Genomic DNA, 13,083 nt, shown 5'->3' with positions numbered 1-13,083 from the left:
ATGGCATATTGGGCTTTGTTAGTAGGAGCATTGCTAGCAGATGGCGGGAAGTGATTATTCCCCTGTATTCGGCATTAGTGAGGCTGCATTTGGAGTATTGTGTCCAGTTTTGGCCCCCCCTTACAGGAAAGATGTGGACAAGTTGGAGAGAGCCAGTGGAGGGCAACAAAAATGATGAGGGGGCTGGAGCAGAAGACTTATGGGGTGAGGCTGAGGGAACTGGGCTTGTTTAGTCTACAGAAGAGAAGAGTGAGGGGGATTTGATAGCAGCCTTCAACTACCTGAAAGGGGGTTCCAGGGAGGATGGAGCTAGGCTGTTCTCAGTGGTGGCAGATGACAGAACAAGGAGCAACGGTCTCAAGTTGCAGGGCGGGAGGTCTAGGTTGGAGATTAGGAAAAGTTTTCCCCTAGGCGGGTGGTGAAGCACTGGAATGGGTTACCTAGGGAGGTGGTGGAATCTCCATCTTTAGAGGATTTAAGGCCCGGCATGACACAGCCCTGGCTGGGATGGGTTAGTCGGGGTTGGTCCTGCTTTGAGCAGGGGGTGGGACTAGACACCTCCTGGGGTCCCTGCCAACCCTCATCTGCTAGGATTCTGTAAGCACCATTTAAACCATCGGGGACTTTGACGAGCAGGATGGGGGCCCCCCCTCCATTAAAACCCTCCAACTATTCCCTCCCCAGCCCCCGCTCTGAAACGCTGTATGACGCCATCTCCAACCCACTTTTATTAACAACAATCAAATAACTTACCATACACCAACTGCCACAGGTGCATGCGGCACCGCCACGGGGCGGCCCTGCTGCGTTTGCCCGTGGCACTGCCACTGGGGCCCCCGCCTCGGGAACACAGGGTTTTAGTGTCCTTAAAAATCTTGTTTACATTTTTTTTTTAAATGTGAAAGTCCCTTTTCAGTGACGGTCAGTGAGTCTGGAGCTCTCCCCGGCCCATGACCTTCTGCTGAACGACCCAAGCCGGGGCAGGATCACAAGCTGGGAAATCGACGGGCTATTTAGGCTCCCATTCTCCCGAAGGATCTCCTACCCTCCCCTGCTCCCTGGAGGTCCCTGCGGGTCAGGCAGTGACAGATCTTTTCCCGGAGCCGCTCGTGGCCAGAATCCCGGCCGTGCTTTGCAGCCCAGTCGTGAACGGAAGGACCCGTACGTCGCTCGGGACTGCCTCGAGCCCGCCCCTGCCCTGCCCCTGCGCTGCCCTGCTGTGTCCCGGCGTCTTTCCTGCGCGGCGGTGCCATGTGCCCGTGCCGCTGTCTGTGCAGCGTGACCTCGGTGGAACCCGGTGCTCGTGTGCGGCTGGTGGGGGCGGGCGCCAGGGTGATGTGAAAGGGTGGAAGGTGCGAGGTGGATTAAGCCAGGCTGGGCTGCCCTCCTGCCAACTGCTGCCCCGGCCGGGCGGAGGCGGGCCCATGCCACGCTCCGGCCCGCCGCCCGGCCCCGCCTCACTTGCAGACGCTGACCCACTGGGTGAGGCGGCACTGCTCGCAGGCCACGAAGCAGCACCAGTGGAACTTGCAGTGGCAGCGCTCGGTGCGCGTCTGGCGCAGGATGTTGTGCCCCCGCCCGCAGCACAGGCTCTCGCAGTTGTCCATGCCCGGGCTGGTCTTGTTGCACAGCCGGCCCTGGGTGCCCACCGAGTCCAGGGCCGGCTCCCGCTCGCAAAAGTCGGGCGACTTCTCGAAGTAGATGAGGTCGCCGATGCCGGCCCGGCGCCGGTGCCGCCCGTGGCCTGGCTCCAGCTGCCCCGTGTTCCTGTTGTGGGGCCGGATGAGCGTGGCCCCGGAGAAGCGGTCCTTGAGCAGGGAGCCCACCAGGCGGAAGTCGGGGGTCACCTGCCAGCACGTCTTCAGCTGGCAGCTGGCGGAGGTGCCGTGACACTTGCATTTCCTCCGCATGTTCTCCATCACCACCTGGGAAGGGGGAGCAGGGGGGGTTAGTTACGCCCAGCCTGACCCCACCACAGCACCCGCCCCGGCTGCAAAAGCAGTGCAGGCAGCAACACGCTCGGAAATCCCAGAGCAGGACACAGCGCGAGCGGCCGCTGCTGGGCAGCTTACAGGGGAAAGGGGGCTGGGGACCAAACCCCTGCGTCCTGCTGACGCGAGGACGTCCCGTCGGGGTAAAACCGCTTGGAAAACTCCATTGTGGCCAGGCAGATCGTTGCGTTTGCTGTGCAACGGCCCCAGCGCCCAGCCTTGGAAACAGCGCAGAGCAACGCAGGCCCTCGCTGCCCCATCGCCTCCCTCCGGGCAAGGAAAGCGGCTGCTCGGGAACTCCAAACGCTCCTGCCCGCATCAGCAGGGCCTTCTCCGTTCCCCCAGAGCCTCCTTCCCTGCTCTAGCCACCTTCTCCTTCTGCTAACGTAGCCTCCTGCGTCACTAAATCCATCCAGCAAGGCCGGGCAGTCGATGGCTGTTACCTAAATCTGTTACAGTGCAGGTTTTTGCCGCTCCAAGGGAATTTACACTGCATTCCCCCGTTAGGAACCAGATGGCTCTTGGGCAACTCGGCGCCTCCTGCGCCAAAAGCAGAGGTGGCCCCTGCTACGCTGGGCTAAAGGAAAATCTCCATAAGCTGTTAGCAGTATAGGTCCTAGGACACACTATAAAGCAATTCTGATTCCAGGCAGTAGAGGGCAGCAGTCTGAGACATAAACAGGGCCGGAGCAAGAGAGGCCGAGCCAACCACTACACTACAATAGCTCTCGTTCAGACAGACAGAGAGATAGTGGTACTTTGACAGATGTTTGAAACAGAACCCCACAGGGTCTTTGGAAAAACAGGGCAAAGCCTCAAATCCCCCCAGGTCTGCCTCTTCCACCCGGGCTCTGGCAGACCTGCGGATTTGACTGATTCGCTTCTCCTTTCTAATGGCAAAAACAAAAGTCTGCCCCTGGAGCCCGAGTCTGACCCCAGAGCCCCTCTCGGTTCTGTTAAAAACCCAGAAATCCTGAGATTTATAGAGCCGTGTTGCAGTGCGTGTCTCCTTCTGCCATTCCTCTCTGCACCCCGCTCTGCCTGGGTCCCCTCCCTCCACCCTTCATACAACCAGACTTTGGGTCAAACATACCAGCGTCTGCCTCGCCCACAGCTCTCGGGCACAGAAGCTGTAGCATTATTGTCTGTGACTTGGGGTGTGGGGAGGGGTCCCTGCAGTACGTCTGCGGGGAGGATGTACTATGGCAAGACGTGTGTGTATCATGTCTGCTCTGCCTGGTGTTGCCACCTCTTGTGACATTTGGTTTATTGCTTAAAGCCCCAGCTCCTGGAGTCCTGGGATTACAAGGAGCCATGGGTTTCATTTAAACAGAAAAAAGAGTAAGGCCCAATGGGAATTAGGTGCCTAAGGAGTTGGACTGAAGTTTCTAGCCCTCCTGGTTGCAGGGAAAAGCTTGAAGACCTGGCCTGAGATGTGACCTCCAGGCTCAGAAAGCAGCAGGCCTATTAAGCGGATCGCAGGATAACGGAGCCTCCGATGTGACAAAGGCAAGCACAATCCTAGGATGTGTGCGGTGAGGCGTTCCCCGCAGAGCTAGGGAAGGGTTAATGCCTGCGGACTGGGCACTGGCAGGACCTCAGGTGGACACCGCATACACCGTGGGTCACCCACGTTCCCCAAAGCCAGTTTGAAGAGGGACAGATGATGAGAAGGGCTCTGGGGCTGCTCGGGGGGGAAGGAGGGTCAATCCTAGGAGAGGAGCGCCTGCAAGAGGCTGGCTGAGAAGGCACCTGATTGCCATCTCTAAATGCAAAGGGGGGCAAACCCCAGGGAGGGGGGAGATTGATGGGAGCTAACGGACAAGGGGGGGCACGAGGACAAATGGAGATAAACAGCCCCTGGGTAGGTGTCGGCGGGAAATGAGACGGTTTCTAACCAGCGGCGGAGGGAGGAACGGGGGCAAGACGTCTGTCTGGTTGCAGATGGAGCTTGAGCCATTTGTGAAGGGGATGACGCGCGGGGGCGGCCGGGGGCCCTCAGTTGCTAAGTTGAAGCCCAGATTTATCATTCTGAACCCGCTTGGGATCGCCGGGGCCCTGGTGATGTGTTTGGGGCAGGCGGCGCCGTGGCTCCCGGCTCGCCCCCGTGACCGGGGCCCTCTCTAAGGCGTGGGCATGGCCCGGGTGCTAGGCTTGGCTGGCATCGTGCCGGGAGCAGGGGGTGAGCTGGCGGGGGCAGCTTTGGACGTGGTCAGCCCAGGTGGGCAGGTGGGTAGGCAGGCCCCTGGGCTCCGCGGGTGTCCCCCGGGGGGCGTAAATGCTGCAGGCTGGGGGCAGACAGGGCAAAGGTTGGTGGCACTGACCGTGAGCCGGGGAGTCAGTGGTTTGGGGGGGCTCTGGCAGCACAACTACTCCCTCCCCAGCCACTTTACTCCACAGCTGCTGGTCCTGTCCCCGCCGCGCCCTACCTGCCTGGCCAGTGGGGAGGGGAGAACTCGGCTCCTCCAGCCCCAGAAATCCCAGCTCGGGGCGGGGACTGAAGGGGGCGTGCTGTGGCTGAACGGGTAACGCCAGCTCACGGGGTCCAGCACAGCATCGATGCCCACCCCAAGATCTCGGGGCTCTGCCCGCAGCCCGGGGAACAGCTGGGCCCTCTGGCGCCAAGGGGCGGCGTGGCTTTGGCAGTGCGCCCGGGGGTTGGCCAGTCGGGGGCACCAGTCCCAGCACAGCCTTTGCTTGCCAAACGTCTGGAGCACGACCTGGGCAGCCCCCGCCCCTGCCAAGCCGTAATCATGTAATCAGGAAAATTAGCAGCCAATTACAGCGCACTGATAGCTGCCAGGCATGCCGCCCTTTGAAGCTCTTTGCGAGGCGCTGAGCGGTGGGAGGGCGATTTCCTGGGCACGTCCAGGGCCCCGGCCTAGAACCGGTACAGCCTGGCATGGCCACGGGCGGCCGAGCCCCTTCCCGCTGCGGAAAGTCCCCCGGGGGAGCCCCGAAAGGCCCCGAGGCGTTGGTTCAGCAACGTGCCTGGCCACGTCTCCGACCCCAACTCGCCAAGCGTCCTGGGTCCAGTGCATCCCTGGGGCGCTCTGTGGGGTCACACCCAGGCCCTCTGCAGCACCACTAGATTGCCAACAGCGTGGTCGCCAAAGACCCTCTCCCGGCGAGCACTGCCCATCCGTTCTGCACGTGTCCGTGGCAGCTGGGCGGGTCTGCGGCCGCCCCCCGTGATCAGTGCCCTGGGGCATGAGAACTCTGGCCAGGCGACATCTCCAAACGCAGCGACCTGCCTGCCTGGCGCCTAAAAATGGGACACCGAGCTCCCGGAGACACCCCCTCGCCCTGCAGTCCCTGCCTGGCCGAGTTGGCAGGGCCTCTCCTGGGGGACTTGCTGCTGGTCCTGTGGGTTCGAACCCCTTTCCTCAGCTTTCCCCGGCGAGGGAGGAGGGGGAAGGGGCAGAACTGCAGCCTGTGGGGAGCCGGAGCCGTTGGGGTTCATGTGCTGCTTGTCCCGGATTGGAGCCAGGACGGTGAGTGGAGCCTCCGTCTCCTCCCCTATTTCTGGCACTTCCCCAGGGGCTGGCAATCCTGCCTTTCCTGTGGGATCCTGGCGTCTCCCGCCCCCATCAGCTCCAGCGGCCCAGTTCTCTGCTCCCTCCCGGAGCTCCGGGGCCAGCACAGTGAGGGGCTGAACACGTTGTTCCACCCGAGCCGCCTCCACGCGTGGCTGCTTCGGTCCAGGGGAGCTCCTGGCCATGAGCCCCTTTGATGGCTGCCTTCCCCCAAGCCAGCTGCAGGGGATGGGGTGGGAATTCCCCTGCCTGGAAGCTCTGAGGACTAGGTTTCTCCTTCCTCTCACAGCTCTGCCCCCTGCCCAGCCTTGGAGTCTGGGGATTCCCTGTTAGACACCACCCCCCGGCCGGGGGTGCATCAGCAAATCTGTCCACCCCGCCTCTCCCTGTTCTATCCCACCCCGCGCCAGTCCTTGCTCCATCGGAATTGATTGTTTCCCTGCTCACAGAAGGGCTAAGCTGCAGCCCGTGCTGTGTTCCTAGTGCCCTGGAATGGACAAAGAAAGTTACATTGTTGCAACTGAGGTTCTAGCGTGCACCTGTCTCTAGCGTCCAACTCTGCCCTCAGTGACACTGAGGTAACCGAGTGGCTAATGTTAGGTGGGAGACCACGCTGTGCCCGAAAGCTTTGGAGCTTGGAGCGGAGGTAGCTGCTGGGATCTCTGGCTTTGTCCCTGGCCCATGTTCAAGGTGCAACACAGCGGCCTGGAAATCCCCGGGGTGGGGTGGGGTGGGGTGGCTTCCCTGGCCCATGATAACACGCCCAGCTGCGTATCTGAGCTGCGTCCCACCGGGGGGACTCCATCCCGTGGCCCCATCTCAGAGAGCAGCCCCATGCCCACTGCAGGTCACACCCGTCTGCAGGACTCCCAGGGACCTGCCCTGACAGTGCTGCCCCACTGAAAGGATCCCTGGCTGCAAGCTGAGGGGTCACAGAGGGGGTCTGCTGCACCAGCCCGGCCCAGGGCTCCTCAGCCACACGCCGGCCTACAAACGTGAGAGCAAAGTCACCGAAAGGGCTGAAAAAAGGGGGGTTTGGGCACCTCTGCACCCCCATCCTCTCCACAGCCCCCCAAGTTTGCAGCGCCAAAGGTGCCGCCCAGATGCCGGGGGCCAGTCCAAAGCTCACAGCCCAAGCAGCCCAGACAGACAAAGGAAGGACTGTGATCCCCAGTGCTCAGATGGGGAAACCGAGGCCCCTTCCCAGTTAAAAGTCCCGGTCCCACAGGGCGGTTGTGGCAGATCCGGAAATTGAACCCAGCCCTCCTGACTCCCATTAGCCACAAGCTGATCCATCCCTCCCTCCCCGGACACGCCTCTGCCCTTTGTTCACTCACACGCGTGTCCTGGCACATGCACGCCCGGGCTCTCTCTCTCACTCTCCTCCCCCGCCCCTCCCCACGCTTCCCACACACACCCAGAGTGTTTTATTGCCATCCTTCCCACCGGGAAGCCTTTGTTGTGAGATTAATAGGCAGCTCCTGCTCCCCTTTCATCTCAGCTCTCTGATCCTGAGCAGACCATAAAACACAGCCCTACAAAGGAGCTGGGCTCTGGGGTCCAGTCCTCAGCCCCCCCGCGGCCCCGTTCTCAGCTGTTCTGTTCCTGCAGGGCGGGACGACAAGGCTGTGATGTGGCCCTGGAAACCCCGCTCCGAGGGGACGGACCATTGCTGGTTAGCCCAGGCCACGGCACTGCAAGTCTCAGGAGACGCTCGGTTTTGGGCCACGGACCCAGGGCTTCCCAATTTATCAGCTGTGACGGTCCCAGGCCTGCTGGGAGGGGGCGACGCCTGCTGAGCTGTGTAGGTGGAGGGGATGTGAAAAGGAGTCCCAATAAAAACGTGCCAAACCGCTCTCCGAAGCATTGCTGAGAGCTCTGCAAAATCGGGGGCGGGCCCAGGCAGAGGTGTATAGTCCCCGCCACCTGGGGTGGCCAGCAGAACTCACGCGTGGCTTCTGCACGTCCATCCAAACCCATCCCAACAAAACCTGTACCCAGCCCCGCCTGTGCCCGACAGCGAGAGCATGGCTTAGCAGGGGTAATAGCGTCTCCCACCCTCTCTCGCCCCCGCCATCTCAAATGGTCACCAGGCGCTTTCCAAGGGCGGGGCGGAATAATCCTGACCCCCGCCCGATGGGACCGTACGCAAATACAGGAATCGCTACACCACCACCACCACTCAAATGCAGCCACCTCCGGGGCAGGACGCGGCAGCTGAGTAACTGTCCCCAGCAAAACTCCGCAGCAAGGTGCGACGGAGACCCGCCTCGCTTCTGTCTTCCTCTTCTTTGTTATAAAATACAACTAAACACGACACCAGACTAACTTCCCTGGAAAGCAGTTAGTCGCGCCCACCATGTCACAGGGCCCCTAGCCCTGACAGCACCCTTCCCTCGTCTCCAGGTGTTTTATACCCGTCTGTCGCCTCGCAGCCAGCATTAAAACGTGAACCCTGTGGGCCAGGGACCGCTGTGTTTGTGCAGCTCCCAGCGCAATGGGCTGACATGCCTGCTGGCGGGTTGTGGGTCTGCTGCATTGCACATCCTAAAACAATTGCACTGAACCGGCAGGGAGAACTGAGGGAGGGGGTTGAGAATGTCCCTGAGTTAGAGTTTGGCCATGTCCCCCCCCAATTATTGAGGAAAATGCCAGGAAAGACGCGGGGAGTGGACGACGGGGGACGGATCGCTGGTTAACTGCCCTGTTCCGGTCACTCCCTGAAGCACCTGGCATCAGCCACGGTCAGAGACAGGACGCTGGGCGAGACGGCCCATTGGGCTGACCCAGCGTGGCCGCTCTTACGAGAGTTCGAGGCTGTCTGCGCTTGAGGCTGGGTGGAGAGGCTGTGGTTTCTCCGGGACATGTGACACCGTCCTCACGCTGCGTGACTGTAGACTCGGGGAGGCCAGGGAACCCCCTGGCCAGGCAGCAGCATGCCCCGCGGGGCTGGGCACAGCGTGCCCGCGACTCTCCCTCCAGCAGCGGCTGGGGCTGGCCCTCACTCTCACACAGCCCCAGCGGCTTTAATGAGGGCTTTGCCCGCGTCGGGGCTGGCGAGCTGGCAACCGCAGGCTGCCGGGGCTCTGCTGCGGGAAGCTGTCTCTGGGCAGGGAGGAGATGTGCAGAAGAGATCAGACACTGAGGGGGGAGATGAAGAATTGGGGGCCTACTGGGCAGAAAAGAATATGCGGCTGAACAGAGCCCGAGGAACAATGGGTCACCCTCGGCTTTTAAACCTGTGCAGCGCCCACCGCCAGACGCCACCCCTGGCCTGGGCATGCCTCCCTCTCAGTTAGCTGGACCCGCCCAGCACCCGGAGAAGAGATCAGCAACCGTCTCCCAGGGGGAGCCCCGGTGTGCCAATCATTTCTGAATGGACAGCACCCGGGAGCGTCCATCGCAGAGACAGCGGCTGGGGAGACAGACACAAGGCTGGGCTGTGGCCCTGTGCCTTTGCCCGGAGTCCAGCCTCCCAGGGTAGCTCACCCAGGGCAAACCTCTAGCGCCTTTGCACAGGTGCTTGCGAGCAGGGGGAGCTCGCACCGGTATGGATCAGGGACCTGACAGTGCCTACGCTACAGGCTTGCCCTGGAGCGGCTACACCGCAGGCTGGAATTGCTGCCCTCCTTAGTGTAGACAGCGCCTCAGTCCAGCCTTTGTGGGCAGGACAATCACCCGCTGGCAGATTTCAGGTGTTTTTCACCCAGGCAAGCAGATCTGCAGTTTCTATATTGGCAGCAGGGATCGTGGCTTGTGTTTTGCCTCCAGTCTCCACCCTGGGCTGCTTAAACTCCCTCGGGAAGGAGAGGGGATGTGAGATGCTATGGGCAGGAATCTGTGTCACACACACTTCCGACGAGTCAGACTGGTTTTAACAAAATTGCGATTGTGTGTCCTTGGCCCCGCACTGCAGCTAGCTAGTGGAGATTTCCCTTCCGCTAGTGGTCAGGGCTCTTGGACCAGGAGGCTCTGAATTTTATCCTAGCTGTAGCTGTGATTTCCAGTGGTCTCCACATGCAACGGACCATGCCCCCCGGGTCACGTGATGGCAGCCGGCACGTCCTGCATGGCCACGGGTTTATCCCAATATCATTTTGGTCCTCACCCCCGAGATCAGTCCCTGTCCCCCTGCCACACCAAGCGTGAATTAGATAAAATGTTTCCGTGCCCGCTAGCCACGGAGAAGCCACCAGCAGCATCTGTGTCCCGCTCAGAGAACTCTGCGCACCATTCGCCTCTTGTTACTAGAGTAACCTAGTGGTGCAGTGCGCCAGAAACGTGCACGAGACAGGAGGTCAGAGTCGTACAGTCATCCCTTCTGCCCTTAGCATCTGGGCAACCAACGGTGACCCTTCTGCACAGCGAGGGGCGCTGGGCGGCATGCACTGTGCAGTCCACACGTCCCCCACCGGGCATGCCTCTGCATCCACAGCTGAGCTCACTCACCTGTGCACTAACCCAGCCATGGGAGGTCGGGGCAGGGAGGAGACCAGCCTCCAAGGGACCCACACTTCTGAGCATTACAGCAAAGCACTGCCTGTCACGGCCAGAACCAACCCTTCCTTGTGGTTTGGCCAATTGCAACTCATGGGCAGCCTCTCCTTAGGAGGGGCTGGAGTCATAGAAACACAGAATCCTAGCAGATGAGGGTTGGAAGGGACCTCAGGAGGTATCTAGTCCCACCCCTGCTCAGAGCAGGACTAACTCAGCTAAATAATCCCAGCCAGGGTTTTGTCAAGCCAGGCCTTAAGAACCTCTAAGGATGGAGATTCCACCACTTCCCCAGGTAACCCATTCCAGTGCTTCACCACCCTCCTAGGAAAAAACCTTTTCCTAATATCCAACCTAGACCTCCCCCACTGCAACTTGAGACCATTGCTCCTTGTTCTGTCATCTGCCACCACCGAGAACAGCCTAGCTCCATCCTCCCTGGAACCCCCTTTCAGGTAGTTAAAGGCTGCTATCAAATCCCCCCTCACTCTTCTCTTCTGTAGACTAAACAAGCCCAGTTCCCTCAGCCTCACCCCATAAGTCTTCTGCTCCAGCCCCCTCATCATTTTTGTTGCCCTCCACTGGCTCTCTCCAACTTGTCCACATCCTTTTTGTAGTGGGGGGCCCAAAACTGGACCCAGTACTCCAAATGTGAGCTCACCAGTGCCAAATGGAGACCTATATTAACCTCCTTCCACAGCTAAGTCACCATGTGGGTGCATCCACAGCCTGTGTATTACACACAGCATACACACAACAGTACATAGTGTGGCAGACAGCTGGCTTCCCTCTAGTGGGTCTCACACTTTCCTGGTTGTAGGGGGCCAGGAAGTTGCCCATCACCTCAGGGGAGGGACCCAGGCCCACCCACTCCTCCAGGTCCCAGCCCAGAGGCCCTATGAGAAGCAGCTATGTGCTGCTGGTACTGCTTTCAAAACTGCACACTCTTCCCCTAGGCTAATTTCCCCCTCTCCTTCAGTCGTTCTGGTTTCTTGAGCCAGTCCTTCCCCCTACCAGCACCAGCACCAGCACCAGCACCAGCACCAGCACCAGCACCAGCACCAGCACCAGCACCAGCACCAGCACCAGCACCAGCACCAGCACCAGCACCAGCACCAGCACCAGCACCAGCACCAGCACCAGCACCAGCACCAGCACCAGCACCAGCACCAGCACCAGCACCAGCACCAGCACCAGCACCAGCACCAGCACCAGCACCAGCACCAGCACCACTTCCTCCAACTCCTGCACTGACTGTTTGGCACAGAGGGTTTTATGGAGCACCTGGCTGGTCCTTAATTGGCCTCAGCTGCTCCTAATTGCCCCCTAATGGCTCTGAGTTAGTCAGCAGGGAACAAAGCCCTGGGCATTCTGGGGCTCACCTATCTCCAGTCCATAGGGTAGCTGGTAAAAATGATCCACACACTGATCCACACACCGGTTCTGATGACATGGGCCCTGGCTCTCAGTCCCAGGTTCCTTGTCCCAATTTAATCCCTTCACTGAGGTCTGGCTCTTGTCCCTTTTGCATTCAAGTCATGCATTTTCCTCCCCCCCGCACTTCCCGGGCCCCACCAGGGGGTAACTGAGGACCCGGGACACACCCAGACTCCCCGCTGTCAGTACAGGGCTGGTGCCACTGCAACCTCTGGCAAGACTGGCTGCCAAGGGAGCAATTGCGGGGAAAGTCTGGATCAGCGCCAGCATCCTTGGGCTGGAGCATGCTCAGTCATTGAGTGGTGGGGGGGGGCGTGTGCCGGCCGGGCACAAGTAGAAGTGGAAAGGGGGCTGAGCACACTCAGTGAGGCTGGAATCATCTGGAAATTTAGCGGCCAAACTCTAACACGTCTCTACTGAGCATGTGCTAACGCAGATTTTTCAGAGGTTTATAACTCGGCCAGATTTGGGCAGATTTTCTTGGGAATAATAAAAGACTCAATCCTGAGACCAGGGTGACCCCACCCGGCCCCGCCCTGGCCAAATTTTAACCCCTCGCGCCAAAACACAGAGGCACTAGAGCTGCTCAACCCCACAGTTGTATGACTTCTTTTTAAGGTGGCCAAAACAAGGTATTTTCCCCTAATCTCGTTTGCAGCTGGGGCCGAGCCATTACTGCTGGATGGTCCCGGTAAAATTCAGCCCGGGGCAGACACCCAGCGATGGGAATGTCAGCGCGCACGGCTGAAGTTTGGCCAGGTCAGAAGGGCCTTATAACGGGAAGCGTTAGCAACCTTAACTTTGGGCAGCGTTACCAGCAGAGCCTGTGTGCAGCAGTAAGACAGGGCCTGATTCTGCCACGTGCTTCATTATAAACAGGCTCTGTGTGTGTGTGTGTGTGTGTGTGTGTTTTACACACATCCTGCCTCTTCCTAATGAAGCGCATGAAAGAATCAAGCCCTGACTTGCTGCTTCACACTGCCCTGTGCTGGCTGGAACCACAACTCCTCAGCTGTGTGTCATGGGGTCTATACTGCTAAGGGTGACTCGGGATTCTCCTTTAGCTCAGGTACCAGGGGCTTGTGGCCTTGCAGCGAAAGACTCTGAGGATATGTCTGCACAGCAACCAGACACCCGCGGCTTCCCCGTGCCGGCCGCCTCGGCCTGCGGGGCCGTTTCACTGCTGTGTAGATCTCTAGGACTGCGTGAGGTGGGAGGGCCCAGAGCTCGGGCTACAGCCCAAGCCCAGAAGTCCACACAGCAACAAAACAGCCCCGCGGGCTGAGCCCAGGTTTTTCTCTGCTGTGTAGACATGCCCCTAGTCTGCTCCCTGCTGCCTCAGCAAAGTTCCCAGCTGGCTACCATCTGCAGCTGGATCTGAACAGCTGAGAGCTGGAGGAGGGGCAGCTGTGACAGCCCCGGTAACTAAGCCAATGGCCAGAGGGTATACATGAGTTTATTTGCATATGGCATTCCTATTGGTTAAAAGGCTTTAAAGGTCCGGGTGGGCTTTTGGGGCCCTTTTCATGGGGCCCGATCCTGTGAGGTTGCTGGAGCACACACAGCAGGATGGGCAAAGGGGGTGGAGGGGTTAGATTTCGGAGGCACCAGTTCTTGGCGGCTTT

General features: G+C 59.9%; 1 protein-coding gene across 1 annotated transcript in view; it reads right to left on the bottom strand.

Annotated features, from left to right (window-relative positions):
• Positions 1–1,374: 1,374 nt before the first annotated feature.
• Positions 1,375–13,083, bottom strand: part of WNT10A (Wnt family member 10A) — a 30,551-nt gene continuing 18,842 nt past the window's right edge. The window contains exon 4 of the mRNA XM_067570056.1: positions 1,375–1,925. Within this exon, the coding sequence (XP_067426157.1) occupies positions 1,458–1,925 (468 nt within the window). The 3' untranslated portion in view covers positions 1,375–1,457. The remainder of the gene's footprint in view (positions 1,926–13,083) is intronic.

Source organism: Emydura macquarii, unplaced genomic scaffold (genome assembly GCF_026122565.2).
Source record: "Emydura macquarii macquarii isolate MOO-44397 ecotype Brisbane River unplaced genomic scaffold, CSIRO-AGI_Emac_v2 contig_2988, whole genome shotgun sequence".
NCBI lineage: Eukaryota > Metazoa > Chordata > Testudines > Chelidae > Emydura > Emydura macquarii.
This window is presented reverse-complemented; position numbering and strand designations above follow the sequence as displayed.